The sequence below is a fragment of the Gadus chalcogrammus genome, chromosome 9 (assembly GCF_026213295.1).
Source record: "Gadus chalcogrammus isolate NIFS_2021 chromosome 9, NIFS_Gcha_1.0, whole genome shotgun sequence".
Classification (NCBI taxonomy): domain Eukaryota; kingdom Metazoa; phylum Chordata; class Actinopteri; order Gadiformes; family Gadidae; genus Gadus; species Gadus chalcogrammus.
In genome coordinates, this window is record NC_079420.1 from 25,651,891 (window position 1) to 25,679,156 (window position 27,266).

Sequence of the window (27,266 nt, forward strand, 5' to 3'; positions counted from 1 at the left end):
CATGGTTGAAAAAGTGCCCTCAAGAGTGGCGAATATGAGAGAAAGTGCCTTATTAGCTGCCCTTTACATTTGAAATAAAATATTTGGTGCCCTCTGGTGCCCCTTCATACAATAAATTATGAAGATGAGCCCTCTAGAACAAGAAAATTCGATAAAGTGCCTCAATGAGTGCCCTCTTGATGCCCTTACATTGCCTCCATGGTTGAAAAAGTGCCCTCTAGAGTGGTGAATACGAGAGAAAGTGCCATACATGATGCATCATAGCTTTTGGCACGCTGGTTGGGCCCCCTGTTGTGCAGAATGTGCCCTTTTTATTTTTCCGCCCCTGCCCTACAAACAGTCGGAGTCCGCCACTGGCCATGTCGTCTGTACCAGGGTGGTGGTGACGTATAACATTCGCGTCGAGAGCAGTTATGAGCTGTAGTTCACAAAGCGGCCTCAGACACAACATTATCAAACTTCTTTCCATATTTATTTTGTTTTCTTTGCATGAAAAATTATCATATAAATCAACAAACAACATATGTGTAATCCAGGGCATATAAAGACTGGGAAGAGAAAATAATTACTATCGCTCAATTGAAACCCATTCATATTTTACGATCTCAAAGGTCCCATGGGGGTCTATGGGTCTACCGGAAATGGCGGACTTACGAGCTCTATACTCAACATAACAAATATTCACACGTATGTTTAGTTCAGAAGACCTCCTTCTGAGGCCATCGTTTGTTAGAAGCAGACCATGTCCATTTTAAGGACCCCCAACCCAGAGCCCAACCATGCCCCGGCGCTATATGACGCCCTAGGCGAGATTTCCGAGGGGGGGGGGGGGCGGGGGGGGCTTCAGTGATGGTTTCAATAACAATTCAATAGCTGTGGTTCCCCCGTTCCCCCCATTCTACGTTACATTTCGAAACGTGTTTGGCCAGCATGTTTTATTTCGCTTGCTTCATTACAATTCATTCATTCATTAATTAAGGCCGCCACCAGGGGGCGCCCCCAACGCCTTTGTCGCCCCCAACGCTTTTGCCGCCCTAGCGACCGCCTAGTTCGCCTATGCATGGCACCGGCCCTGCCCCCAACATACAGCCTTAACACGACACTATTGAACATGGTGGTATAATATCTATTTTATCCTGTATTGTCTTGAAGTTATAATCATATAAATATGACATGTCATCAAACCAAAAATGATACAATTATCACAGCATCCTTAACTTTTGACGTTGCCACTCTCGTCTCCCCTTTCAGATCGTCGTGATCTTTAACGTGTTGAGATGGTGTCGCTGTTAGATCACAGACACCAGTAACATGGTGCCGAGTGGGTTTCCATATTTGGTTATTAGACCCATTTACTAGATCCTACATCCTGTCATGCACTACTCCGGTTAGTGCCCCCCCAACACACACACACACACACACACACACACACACACACACACACACACACACACACACACACACACACACACACACACACAATTCGCTGAAGTTATAAAGGTTATCCACAAAAGTAGTTGAATGCAGAATAAAGTAAATAAGCTTCCTGAGTGACTGAGTGTGACCGTGTCGTGAAGTCTGACAGCCAGTCTCCTCCCCCCGACATACAGGAAGAGCTGCGAGTAGAACACGAAGTAGAACCAGTCCAAAACAACGCGTTCTGACCAAACTACACCCCCCTTTGTGTTGTCCTCCACACCGCCGTCCGGGAGCAGGACGGGTCGGGTCTCCATGTATGCATGCGGGATATACTGTCAAAATCCGTTTTAGAAGGAGGATTACCAAACTGGAGACGGTTTAACTCGTGGGCTGCCTCACCAAAATCTGGACTGCCCAGTTAAATGGAAAGTCTTAAATGAACTGTGCCATGTCGGAACACAGGTCCAGCTTCCTCCACATCGGAGACATCGTGTCTCTGTACGCCGAGGGCTCGGTGCATGGCTTCATCAGCACTCTGGGGTAGGTCCTTCAGCGACCACTTTACACCGAGAGGTGGGCTGCTTTATCGGCGGACTATTTCATATTATTATAGGCCTACTATACTGGCGGGTGTATGTATATATATATACATACACCCGCCATAGTATAGTATAATATTATTATAATAATAGATATATGGCCTGTCGTAGTTTGCTCAAGGGGGAACTGCTCAGAGAGGTTCTGGCAAGGCCCTGTCAAGACCTTCTACCAAACGGTTAATGCTCAGCAGTTCCACTGGTAACTGTTAGGAAGTGCTCTGGGGTTACACTGGGATGCAAATGACGCAGGAATGCAAATCATTTGGGGTTTAAGTCACTTATGACTGCCACCCGGAGAGTAAAGTTAAGTGGTGTTTGACAACTCTTCAGCTCGTCTTCTAATTGGAAGAAAGGTCATCTGCTGCCCACAGGAGGAGTCATTATCAATAGCCTGTTAAAAACCTTTTACTTATTTTTTATTCCACTTTCAATATAAAATTACAAACACTCACTTCACGTGAATTCTAATCGTAGATATGAATATGTACATGTTGGTTTATTGTTTATCATATGAGATCACTCAGAGAAAGTAGGTCATTACATGTCGTTAAGTTAAATCCTTTATGCAAAATCGAAGCCTTTAAACACAAGGTGTGTTATCCCTTTTTTAACATTCACTAACTAAGCTAAGTTAATCAGAAACGGCCAAGGTGACCTGTCTTCTCAGTTCTCCCTTCAAAACGGTTCTGTGGCCTCAGACAGTGCAAGGTGGAACCAGGTCCAAGGTGGAACAAGGTCCTGGTGCCCTGCCCACTGGTCCTCCAGAGAGCTGGAGATCTTGTTGGCTTTTATTCAAACTGCTCGACCCTATGCCAGTCCTGTCATAGTTGTCTGCTCTAGTAGTAGCATGAGTAGACATGAACTGCCGGACCTGTTCTGTGGAAAATACAACAGGATTGCAACACAGGGCTGATGCCAATGTTTTGAGGCCAGAGAGGCCACACAGGTTTTAAAATGCTAAGTGCATAGCACCTCGCTGCATGTGGGCAGCTCCATGGATGGCTTTCTTATCGTATCATCAGCCACTGGTGAGCTGATGATGTTTGATATGTAGAACTTTAAAGGAACCTTTAACGTGGCCGACTGGTCGCTAAAGCCTACAAGGGCTCACAAACCCTGGCAGAGAACAGATAGTATTTAGCACCCAGAGACAACATACTACCCTTTTTAAGCTTCTATCAGCACAGTGTAATGCAACCTCGGCTGCACACACACTGCACAAAGCCCATGTTTGCTTAGGATAATTCCAAATCTGCACGTCTTGAGCTGTGAACACTTCAGGTTTGCTTTTCTAAGGGGACAAACACGCTCCTTATAATAATAATAATAATAATAATACATTTAATTTAGAGGCGCCTTTCAAGACACCCAAGGTCTGGTCTGGTCAGGATATGCTGATATTATATCTTTTGTTTTTGTGATTTGTGTTTTTGATGTGGACATGCGAATGGGGAATGATGGGTTTACAATTCTATGGAAATAATGTCTACACAAATTAATAACATGCTTCCGGACTACCTTTTATAATCCTTTCAACTACATAGAGATGAAACGTTCACACATAATGAAACAAAATAAATTATAAAAGTAAACAACACTATTTTTCAAATTTGACAAATGTAACAGTGCAGCCAATCCATTAGTATTTGCTGGTCCACAGGTCGGTTGTACTGTGTATTGGAAGCCACCGATCAGCTGGAGCTCAACACTATATCCAGGGAGGAGGGGGGCCTTTTCGGACCCCCACCACGTAATGGTGCTATGTTCGTACTGTGGTTGTGTGTGAGAATGACGTAAAATACTGCCCTAAGTAATTAGCGCTTGGGAGACTAGAGGGAAATATCTATTCATAGACACTATTGTCTCGTCCCCAAATATATATTAATATTGATAGACTGATTGATAGCCTTGACATCCTCCAAACATGAAAGTAAGTCAAGCATTTCAAAACTATGATTGGTTTTGATCCATTGACAAATGCCTCATATCTATATTTAACCTTCTCACAGTGTTTTGTTGGGTAATGACTTGCTGCTAGTTTATGTTTAACTCTGTTCCTGTTTGAGGGCTGCTGGTTGGCAGGTGAAAACAAACCAAGATAGTTTCTGTTATTTTTTTCTCTTTTCTCCGTCTTGGCTGGGATGTGAGAATTTGTGGTTAATTATTTATGAGCTCTAATGACTTCTACCTGCCTTTCCTGTTAGCCTTCCTGTTTAGGAGTTTCACACTCAGTGGTACTTCCTATTGGATCCTAGTGTTGCTGACTGATAGGTTTCTCAGCCCGTGAGTGGTCTAAGGTCCTGCGGGCGTCATGGCACACAAGGAAGCGAGAAGCATTCTGACGCCTTCCAGCTGTGTATGAATTGGGGAAATTGTGTGATGAGTCACCTCCTTGTTTTTTGCCTAATGAATGGAATGGCCTATGCATGTCCCGCTGCTGTGCTCCAACACTGGGTGTAATGGTTTCTTTGTGACACAGCTGACAATTGCCAATTGTCAGATAGTAAAGAGTTAAGCTTGTCTCTGTGAAAGTACCTGTGTGGTTCTTGTTCATGAAAAACACGACTGAGAGATTGAGATTGATTTTAATACCAAAGAACTCATAAGAACGGCTAACAAAACCATAATATGCCTCCCATCTTCTACTGTTTTAGATGTTTGTTTCGGTGGTTTCAGGAGGCATGTGCAAAGCATACTCTAGTACTACACGGCTATGAGAACCTTTTCGATACACGACTTCCGAACAGTCACCATGAGGCTTTCAGTTGGCGCAGAACCTTAAGGTTTACGTCTTTACTATTTAACATAGCTGGATCACATCCATGGCTAACATAAAGTGTACAATAGACGTGTACCTTGTGAATTCTCTCTGGTTCCTGGCTCCTTGAGGGACAGTCCAAAAGGCCAGAGTGGTGGAAACCTTATCAAGCAGATGCCAGTGTGTAGTTATCATGTACACACAGAAGCTCCCATGTCTTCCTGTAGTGACAAGGCTTCCCGTCTCAGATCCACGTACCACTCAGAGGTTAAACCCTTCTAATGCTCACTGCTATATAAGCTTCATGGGAAGGTTGAATATATCACTTGAAGAAAAAATGTAAATATATGTTGATCTATTGAACCTGGAGGGGTAGGTTCAATAGATCGCTTGAAAAAAATAAATCTGAAGATATATCTAGCATGGAAATCGACGCATATGCCTGGGTGTCTCGTTGATATCCTCCAAAAAGCAGAGAGAACTCCTCCCCATGAGAGACCACCTCCCCAAGGCCTCCAGGCCAACAGAGGGGGCCTGGAGGTCTAAGAGCCCTTTATTTATAAGGGATGGGGACAATGTTTTGTACCAAGTCTGGTGTTGTACATCACTGGCCATAGTTTTCTCTTTTTTTTATATTTAAATTTGAAAGAATATCTTTTTTGTTGGTATTGAGCCAAGTCTCCAGTTCAGAGAAATGTATTCATGTTCAACAGAAATGACCCAGTTTCACCGTATCCCTGTCAAACCAGACATATAAAGTGTGTGTGTGTGTGTGTGTGTGTGTGTGTGTGTGTGTGTGTGTGTGTGTGTGTGTGTGTGTGTGTGTGTGTGTGTGTGTGTGTGTGTGTGTGTGTGTGTGTGTGTGTGTGTGTGTGTGTGTTGAAATGGGAGGTGAAGTATTCTAAATGTTTTTCTTCTCTCCAGGTTGGTGGACGACCGTTGTGTGGTCCAACCAGAGGCCGGAGACCTGGCCAACCCACCCAAGAAATTCAGAGGTGTGCTTGCATGTGCGGCCTCTTACTCAAATTATTGTATACACACTCCAATGGAAGGAGTATACTGTATACACACTCCGCCATAGGTCACCATTGGACACTTTTTGTGTCCAATGGTGACCTATGTTCTACCAAAGTGAGGTTCCTTTCTTGTGTGTAACCTTCTAGTCCTTCTAGGAACTCTTTCATATATGTCCTCCTCGTATGCTGCACCCCCCCGCCCCCAGACTCATCAGAGAGGAACGTTCATAGAGTTTTGGGGAGTCTGGAAAAATCACAGGATATTCCTCCTGTTTTATTTTAGTAAAAGCGAAATGCATTGATTATTATGTTGATGGACATATAAGGCATGTTACAACGTTTTAAACCAAAGAAAACGACTCTATACACTATAATAAAGATGTCATTAATAAATTATGATGATATGTATGATCACTTTAATTTTCCTAAGGTAGTTTATGGGTGGTTTCTTGTTACCGTTTCATACTTGTCTTTGTTGCTTTCCTTTATGATTCATGTGAAGCCCTTTGTGGCTCTGAGGTCTCCACGTTGACACAGCCAATGACACACAGCCTTCTCTCCCCAGACTGCCTCTTCAAGGTGTGTCCCATGAACAGGTACTCGGCCCAGAAGCAGTTCTGGAAGGCCAAGCAGGGGAAGCAAGGGAACACCAACACACAGGGAGAGCTCTTCAAGAAGCTACAGGTGTCCCACCGCCCTGAAAACACTTCATGATTACACCTTCAATACAAGAAGTGTTCTTCTATGTTCATATGAAAAAATAATGTTGTTCCATTACCCAGCATGCAGCAGAGTTGGAGCAGAAGCAGAACGATTCGGAGAACAAGAAGCTCCTGGGGGAAGTGGTTAAATACAGTAGTGTTGTTCAGGTACTTGTTCAGGTTCAGGTACTATTATCTCAAACATGTCACCTCCTCCACTTCTACTCCTTTTTTGTTTCTGTTGACCAAGGTTGTGTCTCTCAAAGCCAAAGCTTGACATCTAGATGTAGTACTGCTGTACATTTAAAAGAAACACTACCTGCCTTTAAACAACGTATACTTTCTTATGTATGGAGTTACAGTACATTAGGCTGTCTACGGTCGGCAGAATACATGAAGGAGGTGTAAACATTTCAATCACAAGGCAAAACACCACCATAATAATGATATTAATTCCACAAGAGTGAAGTATGTTATTGATATCCAAGAATATTCCCTATGAAAGGTATATTAATACATATATGACGCACAAGGCTTTTGTAGGAAAGATGCCTTGTATGTCAATATTTTGCATGGAAGTACCTCAAATGCACAGTGATACAGTGAACAGTATCCAATCCGGTCAGTAGCTGGTGACATCTGATGCTCAGAATGTCTAACTCTGATGTGTTGTCATAAAGAGTGTTATCAGTTCCATCGTTACACCACAAAGTACTTGATGGTATGATGTTCAAGTGTACAGCGTTGATAAAACCCTTTTATAAGACATTCTACATATATCTCTTGGATAAATAAAACCTTGAAAAAACAACCAACCTTGGACTGATTAAAGTGAGCTGGTCCCTGGTATTTAAAGGGAACTGGTCCCTGGTATTTAAAGTGAACTGGTACCTGGTATTTAAAGTGAACTGGTACCTGGTATTTAAAGTGAACTGGTCCCTTGTATTGGAAGTGAACTGGTCTCTGGTATTTAAAGTATACTGGTACCTGGTATTTAAAGTGAACTGGTCCCTGGTATTGGAAATTAACTGGTACCTGGTATTTAAAGTGTACTGGTCCCTGATATTGAAAGTGAACTTTCCCTGCTATTGGAAGTGAACTGGTCCCTGGTATTTAAAGTGAACTGGTCCCTGCTATTGGAAGTGAACTGGTCCCTGCTATTGGAAGTGAACTGGTATTGGAAGTAGAGATTTTTGTATGGTCACTGGTCCCTGCGGTTGTAATTGGTATTGAAAGGTCACTGGTTCCTGGTGTTGTAACTGGTATTTCAAGGTCCCTGGTGTTGTGACTGGCATTGTAAGGTCAATGGTGTTGTAACTGGTATTGAACGGTCACTGGTGTTGTAACTGGTATTGAAAGGTCACTGGTGTTGTAACTGGTATTGAAAGGTCACTGGTTCCTGGTGTTGTAACTGGTATTGCAAGGTCCCTGGTGTTGTGACTGGCATTGTAAGGTCCCTGGTGTTGTAACTGGTATTGTATGGTCATTGGTTCCTGGTGTTGTAACTGGTATTGTAAGGTTCCTGGGGTTGTAACTGGTATTGTAAGGACCCTGGTGTTGTTACTGGTATTGAAAGGTCACTGGTTCCTGGTGTTGTAACTGGTATTGTAAGGTCCCTGGTTTTGTAACTGGTATTGTAAGGTCCCTGGTGTTGTAACTGGTATTGAAAGGTCACTGGTGCCTGGTGTTGTAACTGGTATTGTAAGGTCCCTGGTGTTGTAACTGGTATTGTAAGGTTCCTTGGGTTGTAACTGGTATTGTAAGGTCCCTGGTATTGTAACTGGTATTGTATGGTCACTGCTTCCTGGTGTATTTTAAGGTCACTGGTTTTGTAACTGGTATTGAAAGGTTCCTGGTGTTGTAACTGGTATTGTAAGGTCCCTGGTGTTGTAACTGATATTGTTTGGTCATTGGTTCCTGGTGTTGTAACTGGTATTGTAAGGTTCCTGGGGTTGTAAGTGGTATTTTAAGGCCTATCCCTGGGGTTGTATTGTATGGTCACTGGTTCCTGGTGTTGTAACTGGTATTTTAAGGTTACTTGTGTTGTAACTGGTATTTTGAGGTTACTGGTGTTGTAACTGGTATTGTAAGGTTCCTGATGTTGTCATTTTAAGGTAACTGGTGTTTTTCAGCTGCTGCACATCAAGTCCAACAAGTACCTGACGGTGAACAAGCGGCTCCCGGCGCTGCTGGAGAAGAACGCCATGCGGGTGTCCCTGGACCCGGCGGGCAACGAGGGCTCCTGGTTCTACATCCAGCCCTTCTGGAAGCTCCGCAGCGAGGGCGACAACGTAGGTACCGGGGGTCCCAGGGGTGACCATCACTGCGAGGAACGTACACTCAATCGGGACGGGCTCTGGGACACAGGTATTTTTTGGATTTTCTGGAGCCATAAAGGTTGGACACTGGTGGTAAAATGCTACTACTACTACAACATCATAATAATAATAATAATATACACACATATTCAATGATTGGATTATTTTTAATTGAATGTGGCCCAGTCAGCAAGACTAGGGACATAAAGGATTTCTGGCCTCGTATCTTTAACCCAGGACTACAAAGATGTAGCTTAGCATCGGATACGGATCGCAGACTGCAGTCAGTCTGAACCGTTCAGTTGGCCTTAGATTTCCAAGGGGCATCACCAAGGGGCGCAGACCACAATGCCTCTGGAGGCCATTGAATAGGCATACAACCAATCAGAGCAAGGGTACTGGTGACGTAGCACTGAGCCACGAAGCTAAGCTTTAAGTGTGGTTGTATGGTCTTCTTTTAGTGAAAATATACCATCCAGTTCGTTGAACACTGTCTCGATAGCGGAATAAACCAAACATTCTGCATCAGCAGAAGCCATCTTTGTTGTGGAAATGCCTCTAACTGCGCTCCTACACGTCATCGTTTTCATCCAGCCTCCTTTCAGATAAACGGTTGTGATTGGTCGGCCTTTCTCATACCGGGCAGTCATGTTTTTGTATGGGAGGGGAGCCAGACCTTATCTGCAGAGCAAATGGAACGATAGTTACGTATGTAACTACGGTTCTATGAATTCCGGATGACCGCCAGAGGCGGTGCTTTAGCACTGGATGTTCCATCTCGCGCATGCGCAGGTCGAGTAATTATACCAAAAAAGTCACCTGTGACACCTGGGTGACCCGAGAAAGTCTATATATTCCGGAGTCACCCGAGGTTCTGTTCCAACTGGATCTTCTCGCGGAATCTGAGAAGTCTGAGTGACAGAGAACTCTGGCGGTCATCCGGAATTCATAGAACCGTAGTTACATACGTAACTATCGTTCTATTTCATTCCTACTGACCGCCAGAGGCGGTGCTTTAGCACTGGATGACTAATACCAAAAAGGTCACGAAGAGTGCTCACCAATCAAGGGCTCGAAACCGTCTACAAGACAGCCGTCGCCACAGGATGAGGAGCAGCGACATTAACCCTGTAGTATCGGGCAAACGTACATGATGAGGACCATGTAGCCGCGGAGCAAATGTCCTGAAGTGGAACCCCCTTCAAGGCAGCCCATGATGTAGCCATACTCCTGGTAGAGTGGCACTTAACGGCCAAGGGCACAGGGAGCCCCTGTGCCCTATAGGCATTCAAGACCACATCCACAACCCAGTGGGAGAGTCTCTGTTTCGACAGGGCAGCCCCCTTCCTGCAGCCCCCGTAACAGACAAAGAGGTTATCCGTCTTACGCAAGCTGGTTGTCGCTTCAACATATGCCCTAAGCGCCCGCACCGGGCACAACAGGTCTGACACTCTTTCTGCACCCCCTGGAGAGCCTGGGGGATTGAAAGCAGCCAACTCGATTGACTGGTTTACATGATGGGGAGACAATCGTTTGGGTAGGAAGGATGGGTTCGGCCAGAGCACCACTCCTGACCCATCTGCGTGCCAGCGCAAACACGCCTGGCTCACTGACAAGGCATGGAGTTCACCGACCCGTTTTGCAGTTGCAATGGCAAGGAGAAATGCCGTCTTCATGGACAGCCGCGTCAGGTCTGCCTGACTTAGTGGCTCAAATGGGGGTAGACATAAGGACCTCAGAGGTACTTGCAGGTCCCATGATGGTGCCCTCAGGGATCACGGCGGTTGAAGCCTCTGGGCTCCCTTCAGAAACTGCCTGATTAGGTAGTGGGACCCTACCGTCTGGTTATCCACCCTTGCGTGTGTGGCTGAGATCGCGGCCATATAAACACGCAGGGTAGACGCAGCTCTTCTGTTGTCCAACACAGACTGCAGAAAGTGTAGTATCACTACCACTGAGCAAGTCTCCGGGACTTCGCCCCGCGCCACGCACCACTGTGAAAACAACTTCCACCTGTTTGCATAGAGCAACCGAGTGGAGGGTGCCCTTGAACTAAAAATAGTACAGACCACTGACTGGTCGCAAGACGTCAGTAGTGGGTCCTGGCTCTCAGGGGCCACACGCACAGCCGCAGGCGGCCCGGATTCGTGTGCCATATGCGTCCGCCTACCTGAGACGGTCCTGTCTCTCTGGGAGGCACCAAGGCTCTCCGTTGAGGAGTTTCAGTAACAGTGGGAACCATGGCCTTCCTGGCCAATATGGAGCCACCAGAAGTAGGCTGTGACAGCCTACTTCTGGTGGCTCCATATTGGGGGAAATGCAGAATTGGGGGAAATGCATAAAGCAGGCTGTCTGGCCAAGCATGAGCCAGAGCGTCCTGCCCTAGGGGACTGGTTCTCTCCGTCAAGGAGAACCAAAGGGGACAGTGGGTGGTCTCTTCGGAAGCAAAGAGATCCGCCACTGCCCTGCCATTCCTGTCCCAAATCATCCCCACCACCTCCGGATGGGGTCTCCACTCTCCGGGGGGTGGCCCTTGGCGAGAGAGAAGGTCTGCCGCTGTGTTCCGGACACCTGGAACATGGACAGCCCTCAGGCTTAGAAAATGGGGGAACGCCCACGGAAGGAGCCTTTGCGTGACCCGCAGGCTCTGCCTCGATCTGGTGCCCCCCTGATGGTTGACGTGGTAGACTGTGGAGGTGTTGTCTGTCCGGACAAGAACATGTCGGTCCCTCAGAACTGGAAGGAAGTGCCTGAGAGCTAAGAACACCGCAAGGAGTTCCAGCACATTTATATGCTCCACTCTCTGCTGGGCATCCCACTGGCCTCCGACAGTCCTGCACTGCCATACTGCACCCCAGCCGGAAAGGGAGGCGTCCGTCTCCACAACCTCCCGCCGGGAAGCTATCCTCCCTAAGGGCGACCCCGCAATCAGGTATGCCCTCTCTCTCCAGGGTCTGAGGGCCCGAAGGCACCGCCCAGACACCCTGACCATCATGTGTCTCTGCCACTTGGGGTCCAAGTGGAGACCATTCACCCATATCTGAAGGGGATGCAATTCCAGAAGGCCTAGTGGGACCACCATGGATGCTGAGGTCAGCATACCTATCAGTCGAAGGAAGAGGCTGTATTCCAGCAACTTCCCCCGCCTGAAGTGCTGTAGCAGCTGCAGAATGGTAGCTACGCGCTTTGGAGAGAGGCAGGCTCGCATGGCCACCGAGTCGAGCACCTGCCCCAGATAGCTCACAACCCGACATGCTGTAAGGTTGCTCTTGGTAAAGTTGACCATAAGGCCAAGCCGGTCCACATGGCTGAGGAGCATGGCTGTGTCCCTGACCGCCTGCTCCCGAGTTGGGGAAATGACTAACCAGTCGTCCAGGTATGGCAGTATCGCCATACCTGTGGCCTGTAATGGTGACAGGGCTGCTGCTACACACCGTGTAAATATACGCGGGGCCAGAGACAGCCCGAACGGAAGAACCCTGAACTGGTACACCTTGCCCAGAAAAGCAAAGCGGAGGAACCGCCTGTGACGTTGGGTAATAGGGACGTGAAAGTAAGCGTCTTTCAGGTCTATTGATACGAACCAGTCCCCCTGAGCGATAGCCTGGAGGACGTCCGTAACACGCAGCATGTGGAAGGGAAGAACCTTGAGGAACTGATTCAGCCCTCTCAAGTCCAGAATGGGGCGAAACCCGCCATCCTTCTTCGGTACCAGAAAGTAGGTTGAGTAGAACCCATAGAGCTGTTCTTGTGGTTCTACTACTTCGATAGCACCCTTCCCAAAGAGGGTGGCTACTTCCTGTCTCAGGACCAGGGATCTGTCGGGATTGGTGACCACGGTAACCCTGATCCCGCTGAAAGTTGGGGGCCGGCGTCGGAATTGTAGTGTGTACCCGTTGGATAGCGTGGACACTATCCAAGGGTCTGTGGTCTGCTCTTGCCAGTAGCTCAAGTGCTGCTGAGAAAAGCGTCCGACGACCGGCCCTTGGACTTCAGTACCTACCCCCCCTGCCCCTAGGGGCCCTGGGGGGGCGGCGACTGGGCGCCGAACCTCTTGGCGCCTGAAATGCCACCCGTGGCGCAGAGCTACGGCGCTGGTCAGCCCGTGCTGAGAAGTGCTGGCCCCTCGATTGTCCACCTGAACGTGGTTAGGCACGGGCTATAGGCACGGGGTACCGCAGAGGCCCCCGGCCTAGAATGAGGCAGAGGTGCACGCCGTAAGCTAGCAAACTGCTGGCTAGCCTGGCAAACCTGTACACTTCGCTCCAGGGCCTGAAGAGCAGCTGGCCCAAATGTCTGGCCTGGGACCACTGGAAGAGAACGGAGGGTCCGTCGACACACCTCCGAAAGTGGTGACTGCGCCAGCCAAACCTGGCGGCGCGCTAATGTAACAGTTGACATTAACCTGCCTAGCTCCCTAGTCATGTAAGCAAAAGTTTGCAGTGAAGCATCACTGAGGGTCTGTGCTGAAGGATCAGCACCTGACCCACGTATAGTTTGAGACAGCGCCAGAACGATGTGAGAAAGCGAATTCCCAAGACGTCCCACACGGGCAGCAATGTTGTAACTCCTGGTAAGGAGTTCATCTGTAATCCGGCACTGGGGCCGAGGGCAGCGCGCATCGGTTCTCAGAGCCTCGTCCGGGGAGACAACCAGGGACGCTATAGCAGGCTCAATCGGAGCTAACCGGTCCAAGCCATAAGAATCGGCATTGGCCATAGTTGCCAGACCTCTGCTATCACTAGTGTGATGGGAGAGAGCCCTTGAATCTGGCCAGCATCTATGAAGCTCTGCGATGTATGGCTCAGAGGGGGGCAAGGAGAAAACGGAAGGTTGAGCGGCCTGTGGAAAAAAGGCGTTCACAGGTGCAGATGAAACAGGAGCTTCATCCAACCCCAGTCTTGCCAGGGCCATTCGCACGGCTGGTCTAACAGTGTCACAGCCGGACACTGACCCTCTAGCCGAGCCGCCCAGAGACCCTTGAGAGAACGCCTGAGAGGCAAGGGCCGCTTGCTCTTCCTCCTCTGCAAAGAGGCTACAGGACGCAGCTGTAGACAGCATGTCATCCTCTGTATAAGTGGGTTGCGCAGCCGCAGGGGCCGCGGCTGGTACACCCTGAGCTGGTTGGAGGTTCTGTAGGAGGGCTTTAATCTGAGCAACCTCATCCGAGAGCTTATCCACTTGGTTCCCCAAGTTTTCGACCTTACGGGACTTCCCGGGGGGTCCCCCAGCTGCCGAGGCACGGCGTCTGGTGCCACTAGGACCAAGACCCGAAGGGGGCAACCCTGGTCTGCCCTCCACCTCAGCCAACCTAGCTAGCCTCAGTGCATGAGGCATGAAACTACAGTTCATGCACGGGTTATCTGACACTGCTTCCCTGAGGTGTTCAACCCCGAGACACGCAGGGCACTGGTCATGGCCATCCTCCGCCTGCAGGGAGGCCATGCAGGCGACACAACTATGGGCGCTGAGCATGTCGGCAAATTAATTGCAAGCAAATTAATCAGTAGGCAAGGCAATCGAGCTTCAGGCGAGAGCACCCGAGCAACGACGCGACACCCCGACAATAACAGTGACGGCAAGCTACAGGCGAGAGCACCCGAGCGACGCGACACCCCGACAATAACAGTGACGGCAAGCCTTGGAAACCCAAGCAGCCCACTGGAGAGCAAATTAACACAGGCTAGGCAATCGAGCTTTAGGCGAGAGCACCCGAGCAATGACGCGACACCCCGGCAACAACACAGTGACGGCGAGCCTTGGTAATCCAAGCAGCCCACCGGAGAGCAATCAGCGCAGGCTAGGCAATCAAGCTACAGGCGAGAGCACCCGAGCAATATTGCGCCCGACAATAGAGTGACGGCGCCAGGAAAATACAGTGACGGCTTTTGGAAACCCAAGCCACTCACTGGCGATTAATCAAAGAGCGCAACTGGCTAAATAAATACAGTGACGGCGGCTTGGACCCCAAGCCGCGCACTGGCGCATACAAATGAGCAACCGGGCTTAGGCGAACGCACCCGAGAAACGGTGCGAGACCGAAAGAATAACACAGCGACTGAAAAACTAGCCGCCAATTAATGCTCTAAGCAAATTAAAGCAAAGAGTAGAAAGGTGAAATCAGCTGCTGCGCTAGCCGACGGATAGTCGACTACGCGTAGCCTACACACTTTACTCACCCCTGCCGAAATCAAACAAATTGCAAGTCGCAGCCCTTGGTGGACGAATTTAAATCGAGGCACCAACCCTTGGGTTTCAAGGCTACTTGCGACAAGCTAATATGGTATCTCTCACAACAAACAATGTTTGTGTGTCCTGCTAGTACGCTACCGTGAGAAAATAGAAGGAACAGAACCTCGGGTGACTCCGGAATATATAGACTTTCTCGGGTCACCCAGGTGTCACAGGTGACTTTTTTGGTATAATTACTCGACCTGCGCATGCGCGAGATGGAACACCCAGTGCTAAAGCACCGCCTCTGGCGGTCAGTAGGAATGAAATAGAACATGAGCTTTTGAGATTGGGCTTGTTCAGGCTTACAAAGACATGGTTGGTACAGGAGTTTTTACAAGCAAACATTTCTTGTGATTGTTCCCGTTATATAAACCACCCCGTTATAAACACCCTGAAGACTTTAGATTGGTTCTACCTTTTTTAATTCATTGTTTCAACCCAGTTACAAAATAGACCTGGGAGATGTTACTCTAGTTGAGGCTTTAGAGGTTGGCTGTGAGTCTTCGGACCACAGTTGGTAATCTTCCGTGTAGGAATCCTGTTCCCCAATTGTCTCCCCAAGACCATGCCTGTCTTCCTATGATAATGCTCTATTAAATCAAATATTTGCCGTCTGTAAGTGTCCGACAAGAAATAACTTTTAATCTGGAACCAATGTTTAATCCCCTCCTCCACCGATGGAAATAAAGTGTTTTGGTTTATACATACAGCACAGTTTAGTTTAGTTTTTCCTGCCCTATTAACATTTGTGATTTTTGTCCTTCTCTTTTGCTTTAGCTTCCTTTTAATGAAGGTATTGCTCTTGTGTGTGCATGTGTTTTTTGTGTTTTCTCTGACATAGGCATTAGAATTTTGAAAGCATGTTTTTTTGTTGCATGCAGTTGTTTAGGCTTTCGTGAGAACCATTAACTGTAATTCCTTCTAGCTAAGTTTTCATCACATTTACTATAGTGTGGAATGGATTGGCTCAACATTTAGAGCTGCGCTATGCTTGTTTGTGGCTGCATGGATGCTATATGAATTGACGAAAGAGTATTCCGATTGGTGGACAGAAGAAGGAAGAAGCTGCGATGCAGCAACACCACTGGCTGGTCCTGTCTTGGCGTTGACTCACGTTGTACTAACAGACCTGTTGGAACACCTTGAGGTGTTGGAACACCTTGGGGTGTTCCAACAGGTCCTCGCACCAAGGCACTGAGTGAAGCACTGAGGGATGCAGTTTGTTGTGTTGTTGGTAGTATGCATAAGGTAGATTGATCTCCTTGCATGGGCACATTGTCGTGAGTTCAAAGTGTTGCAATGATGTCCAGTTCCTTTTCATGGGTGTAAAAGGTTCTGTGCTTTGAGGGCAGGTGGTGGTTGGAGACAAGGTGGTGTTGATGCCCGTTAACGCAGGACAACCCCTCCACGCCAGCAACATCGAGCTGCTGGACAACACTGGCTACAAGGAGGTAGGCCTGCACCGGCTATCAACACACAATACCTGAACCAGCATTGTCGACAAAGACAGGGCTGGAAAACATATAATGCATAATTTCTTTACTAATAAGATGGATGCATTTATAAAATGTTGCGGTATTTAAAGATTTTGTGTGGTTCTCTTTGGCGATAGGCAATAGTTGTTCCCATAGAGCTCATGGGTGAAGCTGGCGTCACCCACTTGGTAACATCAGCATACGACAGGGCTTTCATCACGGGCCATAGGCTCGTCACCATGTTACCTCATGTGGCCTTAGGTAGTGTCTAAACAGATTCACATGAAGATCCTCCACATTACCGCTCTAAGCTTTGGCGCCAGACTTAAATAGTTGTCTCTAATCTTTCACTGTCATGACAACCTCATTGTTTTATATTGTTAATGGCTTATTTTCCTCATCATTTATCATTATTCCAATCAAAATTAATTTTCAAAACATAACTCGTAACCCATTCTTTTTAGTCTTGTAAACGACCAGATCCTGCTCTTCCTTAGTTCAGCGGTTCTCAACTGGTTCAGGCCCCCTGTGTGTCATTGGTCACTAAGTCCCAGGCCAAAAATATAGATATTATTTTACCAATATTGCATTAATCAACAATGCCTTAATGTACTGTTAAAAACATCAAGCAAACAAAGAGCTGCACCAAGAGGTTCTCAGCTCAATGAAACGGTAAGCATTGAAACAACAATTTGAATTGAGGCTTGGCATATGGTCTGACCCTCACTTTAAGCCCTTCTGACCCACTAAGGGTCGCGTCCAACCAGTTGAGAATCCAAGATCCAGCCCATAATAATCCCTGTTTTCTCTTCATTGTGTCCTCTGCGTGTGTCCCCTAGGTTAATGCCGTCAACTGCAACACCAGCTGGAAGGTGGCCTTGTTCATGAAGTTCAGCGATTACAGAGAGGACGTGCTGAAGGGGGTAAGTGGTACTGCGCCCTGCCATCTTCATGTTATTAAAGATCCCATATCATGCTTTTTTAGGGTTACTAATTGCATTTGGGGGTACTACTAGAATAGGGTAACATGCCTGTATGTTAAAAATACCCCTTATTATTCTCACATCATTAATTTCTGCAAAACCAAATCAGCTGTCTTGTCTCATGTCCCTGTAAGGCCCCCCTCCCGAGTAGCAGTCTACTGTGATTGGTCAGCACACCTTTTCTGTTGCGATTGGTCGAACGCTTTGCGTCTGTGTCAGCAAATTCAACCCCGAGAAGTAGTAAACATTGCGGGTAGCCGGGAGGCGGGACTTCTGCACTTTAGCCCCACCCACTGCACAGTCTGACATCGCACTGATGCAGGAATAAAGTTTTTGCGCAAACAAAATGGTTCACACACTTATTGAGGGGCCTTCTCGGTGGGCACGAATACTCCCCCTGGTTCGGACTTAGATTCTTCTAGCTAAGCATTCTTAAATCATAAACATGAACACGTAAACGTAAATATAGGTCATATCACAGTCTAAAGAGGCTGAGAACAATCAAAGCATACAATTAAAAAACCTTCAAGTGCCGCACAACCTAATTCAACCACTTAAGAGAATGCAAAGTAGCCATAGGATACAGAGGCATAACGTTGGTTATCTGTATCTTTTTTATTTCATTTTGTGATTGTGCAGTTCCAGTAAATACATTTTATCCCAGAGCTTTCTGAAGTTCACCACTATGTCTATATCTCTAAATCCTCCCCACTATGGTCCCACTCAGTAAAGTGTGCTCTAAACGGCTGCTGCTCCACATCACACATCAGAGCAGGCATTGAACACGTTGATGAGTCGTGCTGTGGTCTCAGGGAGACGTGGTGAGGCTGTTCCACGCCGAGCAGGAGAAGTTCCTCACGGGAGACGAGTACAAGAAGAAGCAGCACGTCTTTCTTCGCACCACCCTGCGTCAGTCCGCCACCTCTGCCACCAGCTCCAAAGCCCTCTGGGAGATAGAGGTACCCAGACCAACACTACACCCAGGCTACACCCAACACCTCTCAGACACTAAACCAACGCTACACCCAACACCCCTCAGACCCCACTACACCACCGCCTCACCAAACGCCTCTCAATGTCTTCATCAACAAAAGAATAGTTCTGTTTAACAATGTTTATCGAACAAGTATTTGGTAATCGTGTATGGGGGTCAAATTGGGAAATTAATGCATAGTTGTTTTAAATGTTGTCTTAATACTATTGACTTAGATTGCCCTGTTGTATTAAATGTAAAATAACATCATCCTTTCCCTTTCCATACTTCTAGCTATCTTGGATTCTTACTAGTCTGCTGATAGTGACGCTAGTGTAGTGTGTGCAGAATGAGGCATCAGACATTCCTGTACATTAAGACCCCTGTTTCTTCCAAGCCTGTGTTTCATATCACCCTGTTCCTCCCATAAGGTAGTTCTTTATCCCTCTGTTGGTCCCATAAGGTAGGGCATTATCCCTCTGTTGGTCCCATAAGGTAGTTCATTATCACTCTGTTGGTCCCATAAGGTAGTTCATTATCACTCTGTTGGTCCCATAAGGTAGGGCATTATCACCTCTGTTGGTCCCATAAGGTAGTTCATTATCACTCTGTTGGTCCCATAAGGTAGGGCATTATCACCCTGTTGGTCCCATAAGGTAGGGCATTATCACTCTGTTGGTCCCATAAGGTAGGGCATTATCACTCTGTTGGTCCCATAAGGTAGTTCATTATCACTCTGTTGGTCCCATAAGGTAGTTCATTATCACCCTGTTGGTCCCATAAGGTAGGGCATTATCCCTCTGTTGGTCCCATAAGGTAGGGCATTATCTCTCTGTTCCTCCCTACAGGTAGTGCATTATCTCTCTGTTCCTCCCTACAGGTAGTGCATTATGACCCGTGTCGTGGAGGAGCTGGACAGTGGAACAGCCTCTTCCGTTTTAAACACTTGGCAACAGGGAACTACCTTGCTGCTGAGGTAATGAGTGTTTGTGTGTGTTTATAGGTGTGTTTTTGTGTGTGTATGTGTAGTCCACAGAACACACCTTCTTTTGTATTTGTGTTTATGGTCCAAGGAGTGGCGGCTAAGTTTGTTAAATATGTGGTATTATTTCAATCCTGACATTGATTTGATGAGTTATTTTAAAACAAATGTTCAGTTTAATGTGTAGATCTCTTTTTATTTATTTTAAATTATTTTAAATAGGAAGTAAAGTCAAGTGTTTTTAGCTGGAATTCAACAAATCAACGGCTATCCAGAATGAGCGCCACGTAGCTCCGCAAACAGCCACACACCATCCACCCACACACCAACACATCCACACAAACACATCCACACACACATACACAGACATCCACCCACACATCCACCCACACATCCACACACACAGACATCCACCCACACATCCACACACACAGACATCCACCCACACACATCCACCCACACATCCACCCACACATCCACACAGACATCCACCCACACATCCACACACACAGCCACACACTTAGCCACACACACAGACATACATCCACCAACACACATCCACCCACACATCCACACACACACATCCACACACACACACATCCACACACACACATCCACGCACACATCCACACACATCCACACACACATCCACACACACCCATCCATCCACACATTCACACTCCACACACATCCACACTCAACAAACATCCACATCCACACGTCCATAGACACTTATTAGCGTTTTACGCATCGAAGAAGCTTAATTTCTCCACACACACCACCCAAACAGAACTCCACACACACACCACCCAGACAGAGCTCCAAACGTCAACTCACACCGCGCCTCGGCTGTCTCTTGGTCGGGAAACTACGCCTGCGTTCTGAGCACAGTGGAACGTCACATTGTGTTTTGGGGAGACTGGCACAAACATAGTGTTTGTTGTCTCTAAATTACGGTCAGATTTTAGTAATCACATTTAAATAGCATTGATTACTTTGTTGACAATCATGTAGGACATATAACCACATTAAAAGTATTTTGGTTAAACTTGCCCTCCATAAAAAATTCAACATTAATTTAATGTCAGCTGAACTATAATAAAGTAAGTGTGGTTGCAGTAGGTGGCAGTATTCACATCTTTATGAAGCACCATTCATTTTCTAGAGTCTCCATTCAGGAGTTGGGCTTCCATGGGTTCAGATGTTAAACAGGCTGCAGGGATGTCAGGCTGCTGAAGACAGTCTAGCATTAACGCTTAGGAATGACTATCTCCGTCCCCCATCGCTGACAGCCCCATTGGGCTGTCAGCAATAAAGGCCCCTTCTGCCTCATCACCACGACTACCGTATTGAGTCGATTTGGCATGAAATGTCAGTGGAATTAAACCATCGGCTTATAGGTGCTCACAACTTTGCCCTGCAAGGACTATAGCTATAAGAAAATAACCTGCTTTACCTACTGACCTACCTTCCAAATCAGCACGGCCGGAAGTTCAGTGATAAACACATTGTTTAGTTAATTAAGTGTTTCGACTTCGACAGCAGCTGTCAAGGAGAAAACACCAAGTAGAAATTGCAAGCTACAAGCCTACAACTTTTGGCAAAACATATCGTTTTTGGGCAATTAATAGCACACCTTTTGATCTAAATCACGAACTGCAAAGCCCTGCACCCTTTAATGAGTCCTTTGCTGTGTTGTCGATACAGGGGAACCCAGATTTCAAAGATGAACCCGTGGAGACCAAGGGAGAGGTGAGTCAATCAATCAACCCTTTATTTAACCAGGTAGAAATTCATTGAGATTAAAATCTCTTTTACGAAAATGACCTGGCCAAGATGGCCAGGTGGCAGCACCATGACCACACTCAGCACCAATCAATGTACAGTACAAGATTAGAGTCACCACAAGAACGTTTCAAACATCACATACTGGATTCTTAAGGGTCACCAATGTTCTGGAAGGTTTGCAGTGCTCTCCAACGGGTCTATTTGATGTTAAAAAATAAAGGCTGTTCAAAGCAGGACTGCTCCGAGTTGGTAGTTTGACAGAATCTGGTTGCAGTCCGTCTGACTGGGCTCTGACGGTCTCTTCCCACAAGGAGATAGAAACAGCTGGGGAGCAGAAGCAGCGGTAGTTTGTTTCTACAGTCTTTCAGGCCTCCTTGTTCTGTGGTTATGCAATCCTTGCAACACACACGCACGCACACGCACACACACGCACACGCGCACACACACAGGAACATACGCACGTACACAAACACAAAGAGGAATACACAGGAACACCAACACACGCACAGAGGCACACACACGAACGCACCAAGGTTCACACACACGCACGCACACAGGAACATGAAGAGAGGAACACACTAAAGCACAAACCGTCTGCCAAACTGGCTGAACCCTGAATCCATATCCAGACTTTTCTCTCGGCTCCTAGCTACCTTCCTCATTTGTATTCTGCCACTGTATGACACACACACACACACACACACACACACACACACACACACACACACACACACACACACACACACACACACACACACACACACACACACACACACACACACACACACACACACACACTAAAGCTCCTCTCAGACCCACCACATGCTTTTGCATGCACATGCAGCAACTCAGACACACAAGGGGGCCTTACATAACGTCTGGTGGCTGGGTGCCCTCTGAGGGGGAGACGTGCTGTCTGATTTCTCCTCCTTTCAGCCTGCCGCTACTGAGCCTGGGGCTGAGTCAGGGGGAGGAGGAGGGGAGGGGAGAGAGAGGAGTGGGGAGGATGGGAGAGAGGAATGGGGAGGGGAGGATGGGCGAGGAGAAGAGAATGGGAGAACAGGAGAGTGAAGAGGGGCTGTGGGAGGAGAGCATGGGGAGGAGAGTTGATTGCCGTGTGTCAGGGACCTCGGTGAATGCACAGAGGTTGGGGAGAAATTAAGCCCCACCATTAGTATCTGTTATCCTCCACAACGCATACAGCAGCCCACGCCACCTCACCTTCTGCAGCGCGGAGCGCAGCACGGTGTCTGGCACAGCAGGCAGAGGAGGAAGGGCTCTGGGCTGTGTGGCCACAATACCCTGTATAGACTCCTGGATACCTCTCTCTTCATGAAGGAATGAACATCAGGGTGTGTGTGCGTGTGCGTGTGCGTGTAAAAAGCATAATACCATTATTAATAGTCTTATTAATGTGGAATAAAAATGAAGCTCAAATATTTGAAGTAGCAGGTCTGCATGTATAATGGAATAATATCTGGCGTTGCACAATGCCAAATGACTGTGATCTTCCCCTCCACCCTGGCTCCTGCTTCTGCACCAGAGCGAGACGGAGACGCTGTTCTCCAAGAGGAAGCGCCAGGCGGCCGACAAGATCAACTTCGTGCTCGTCTCCGTGCCGCACGGCAACGACATCGCCTCGCTGTTTGAGCTGGACGCCACCACACTGCAGAGGGCTGACTGTCTGGTGCCCAGGTCAGCACACACACACACTGACACACTCACTCACTCACTCACTCACTCACTCACTCACTCACTCACTCACTCACTCACTCATTCACAGACAAACTCACTCACTCACTCACTCATTCACAGACACACTCACTCATTCACAGACAAACTCACTCACTCACTCACTCATTCACAGACACACTCACTCATTCACAGACAAACTCACTCACTCACTCACTCACTCACTCACTCACTCACTCACTCACTCACTCACTCACTCACTCACTCACTCACTCACTCACTCACTCACTCACTCACTCACTCACTCACTCACTCACTCACTCACAGACAAACTCACTCACTCACTCACTCACAGACACACTCACTCACTCACAGACACACTCACTCACTCACTCACTCACTCATTCACAGACACACTCACTCATTCACAGACAAACTCACTCACTCACTCACTTACTCACAGACACACTCATTCACTCACTCACTCACTCACTCACTCACTCACTCACTCACTCACTCACTCACTCACTCACTCACTCACTCACTCACTCACTCACTCACTCACAGACACACTCACACACTCACTCATTCACAGACACACTCACTCACTCACTCATTCACAGACACACTCACTCAGGCCCGCCGCTCTCTATACGCAGAGTACGCAGAGTGTGTATGGTACCAAATACCAAAAATTAAGGTTTGTAAAAAAATAAATATATATTACATTATTGAATTAAAAAATATATATAAATTAGTTATGACGAGGCCCACAGTTGTTTTTTCTTAATTGTATAACCTATCACTCAATTTCGGCAGATTAGATGTTTTTACCTAATATATAAAAAGAGTCTCCACCCCCCCCGCTCGCGTAGGGCACTGAAACGGCCAGTAGCGGCCCTGCACTCACTCATTCACAGACACGCTCACTCACTCACTCACTCATTCACAGACAAACTCACTCATTCACAGACACGCTCACTCACCCAATCAATCACTCACTCACTCACTCATTCACAGACACACTCACTCATTCACAGACACACTCATTCACTCATTCACAGACACACTCACTCACTCATTCACAGACACGCTCACTCACTCACTCATTCACAGACACACTCACTCATTCACAGACACACTCACTCAATCACTCACTCACTCACTCTGTCACTCACTCACTCACTCTCTCACTAGCTGGGCGGATGGGTATATTTAATGTAGATATTTTTTGCAATATTCCAAACTGTGTGTGTGTTGTGTGACGTTGGGTGTGGGTCTGTTGTGATGAGCAGGAACTCCTATGTGAGGCTGAGGCACCTGTGCACCAACACCTGGGTGACCAGCACCAACTTCCCCATCGACACTGAGGAGGAGCGGCCGGTCATGCTCAAGGTCAGCCGCACGCCAACACAAACACAACACAAACACAACACAACCTGATGTGTTTGTTTTGAACGTCAACATTAGGAGACGCAAACGCAAGTTCGTCATGGCAGTCTTGCTATGGGTAAAAACTAGAGCTGTCAAGCGATTAAAATATTAAATCGTGATTAATCGCATTAATGTCATAAGTTAACTCACGATTAATCGCAATTATTCACAAATTATTTTTCTATGCTAAATATCCCTTGATTTTTTTGTCCCATAATTCTTCTCATTTTAATTCTCTTATCAACATGGTGAAGTGCATCGGCTTGCCTTGTGCAAATGATTTTTTATTGATAACAACATTGGCATATACTGATCAAAACAGGACGATACAAAAAAAGAGCCTATAGTGCAATTAAACGACTGCTTTGAACAAATGTCATTTGAACAGAGCAGTCAGGCTACTGCATCTTTGTTTTGAGCCAAAAAAATAATACTTTTTTTAAATATAATAATTGCGTTAATCGCGCGATAAAAAATTTAACGCCGTTAAAATTGGTTTGCGTTAACGCCGTTAATAACGCGTTTAACTGACAGCTCTAGTAAAATCATATGTACACACTCACTCACTCACATACACACACTTGCAAAGACTTGCACACAGTTAGGATTATAAATCCTTATTATAATGCATAAACATTGATATGTATTGTTTCATGTCTTTTACTTACATTGGACCCTTAACTACTGCTGCATTCATCATGAACACATATTCACTCATTCATGCATGTACATGTACAGACTAAAGCTTTTGATTGATATAATATCTACATATTTTGGTTGATTTTTTATTGATGCATACATATGTTCAATCATACACTCGTCAGATTTCCAATTCAGATATCTAGGGTCCGCATAGATTTTTCTATATTTATATTATCTATATTTGTATGCATATTATCTTGGTTTGGTTCTGTACTCATCTCACTGGTGTTGCTGCTATGACACCTGAATTTCCCTCCCAGGATTAATACCAGTATATCTCATCTTACCCTATCTCATCTCATCTTGTCGATGGTTTGTGCTTTGACTCTATCCTGATGCCGTAGATCGGCACCTGCTCCACCAAAGAGGACAAGGAGGCGTTTGCCATCGTGTCCGTGCCGCTGTCCGAGGTCCGAGACCTGGACTTTGCCAACGATGCCAACCATGTGCTGGAGTCCACTGTCCGCAAGCTACAGTATGGAAACATCGCTCAGAACGAACGCAGGTACGCTGGCACACCACCGGCAACACAACCAGCGGCAACACAACCCCCGGCAACACAACCCCCGGCAACACAACCACCAAGTATCAAATCCCCCATCAGTTCAAGCCTCTCATCTGGGGCCTTGTTCATGCCCTTCTTCTCCCTGTGGATTCCAGGTTTGTGACGAAGCTCTTGGAGGACCTAGTGTTCTTTGTCTGTGAAGCGGTGAACAACGGCCAAGACGTTCTGTCGGTGGCCATCTCCAGACCCAACCGGGAGCGGCAGAAACTCATGAGGGAGCAAAACATACTCGCTCAGGTCTGTCGCTATACACACACATACACACCCACAAGTGCACGCACATGCACGCACGCATTATTATCCTGCAACTAATATATTGGGTGTGCCAGTAGTCATGACTGCCTTATTAATGAGTGTAACAGATGTAATGAGAGCAGGGTTATCAGAGATGAAGCTGATCAGTGTTGTTGGCGATGCACTGGCCAGACGGATTGTGCTGAAAGGATTACAGACTGCTTAGCATTTAACTCCAATTAGATTACCTCCAATGGGGAATGCTTAATAAAGTATAAAGTGTGTGTGTGTGTGTGTGTGTGTGTGTGTGTGTGTGTGTGTGTGTGTGTGTGTGTGTGTGTGTGTGTGTGTGTGTGTGTGTGTGTGTGTGTGTGTGTGTGTGTGTCCTTTCCCGTGCTCCAGATCTTCGGCATCCTGAAGGCCCCGTTCACAGACCTGGGCGACGGGCCCATGCTGAAGCTGGAGGACTTGGGGGACCAGCGCTACGCTCACTTCAAGTACATGCTGAGACTCTGCTACCGGGTGCTGCGCCACTCGCAGCAGGACTACCGCAAGAACCAGGCAAGACCCCCCAAGCTGGGCCTCACTAAGCCTGGGCCTAACAGCTGAGTCTTTGTTAAGACCAGTCTTTCAAAGGGACTTCAAGTCCCAATTTCACCAATCAAACCGGTCAAAGCCTGTTCCTGACTACGGCTGAGTGATGCACGTTCATGTGAATGCTCAGGCACGGCGCCTAGCATTGTGCGTTGCTAGGATACATTGTTAACTATTTCCCGCTGTTTTGCTCCTCCATAGCTCAACGTTAGGCTGAACAGGACCAGGTAAAAGGCAACTGGACCATGAGATCCTAAAGGAGATAGAGCAGCCAGCACAGGAACACACCAACCGCCAAGCAGTCCAACCTCAGAGCAAACAGTCCAACCTTAGAACAAACAAACAGTCCAACCTTGGAACAAACAAACAGTCCAACCTTAGAACGTATAAACAGTCCAACCTTAGAACAAACAAACAGTCCAACCTTAGAACAAACAAACAGTCCAACCTCAGAACAAACAGTCCAACCTCAGAACAAACAAACAGTCCAACCTCAGAACAAACAGTCCAACCTTAGAACAAACAAACAGTCCAACCTCAGAACAAACAAACAGTCCAACCTCAGAACAAACAAACAGTCCAACCTCAGAACAAACAAACAGTCCAACCTCAGAACAAACAAGCTGTCAACGTGTGGATAAATCCCAGATCTTTAATACCGCTTCTGTCTCTGGCTTTCATCAGCTGCAGCACTGTTGACAGACTGCGTTGTGACTGCAGCCATGAGACCAATTAGATCTTCCTATCTCCTCCCTCGCTCCTCCTTGCTATACATCCTAAATCGATTGCTTCTGTCTGT

The 27,266-nt window shown here is 47.0% G+C and overlaps 1 protein-coding gene across 1 annotated transcript in view; it reads left to right on the forward strand.

The window, feature by feature from the left end:
• The first annotated feature begins 1,579 nt into the window (after positions 1–1,579).
• Positions 1,580–27,266, forward strand: part of itpr2 (inositol 1,4,5-trisphosphate receptor, type 2) — an 81,291-nt gene continuing 55,604 nt past the window's right edge. Inside the window, exons 1-15 of the mRNA XM_056599035.1 lie at positions 1,580–1,959; positions 5,701–5,771; positions 6,358–6,476; positions 6,575–6,661; positions 8,626–8,784; positions 16,398–16,496; positions 17,360–17,443; positions 18,316–18,462; positions 19,357–19,452; positions 21,166–21,210; positions 22,790–22,941; positions 24,234–24,333; positions 25,419–25,579; positions 25,735–25,876; positions 26,276–26,434. Coding sequence (XP_056455010.1) covers positions 1,856–1,959; positions 5,701–5,771; positions 6,358–6,476; positions 6,575–6,661; positions 8,626–8,784; positions 16,398–16,496; positions 17,360–17,443; positions 18,316–18,462; positions 19,357–19,452; positions 21,166–21,210; positions 22,790–22,941; positions 24,234–24,333; positions 25,419–25,579; positions 25,735–25,876; positions 26,276–26,434 — 1,725 coding nt within the window. The 5' untranslated portion in view covers positions 1,580–1,855. The remainder of the gene's footprint in view (positions 1,960–5,700; positions 5,772–6,357; positions 6,477–6,574; positions 6,662–8,625; positions 8,785–16,397; positions 16,497–17,359; positions 17,444–18,315; positions 18,463–19,356; positions 19,453–21,165; positions 21,211–22,789; positions 22,942–24,233; positions 24,334–25,418; positions 25,580–25,734; positions 25,877–26,275; positions 26,435–27,266) is intronic.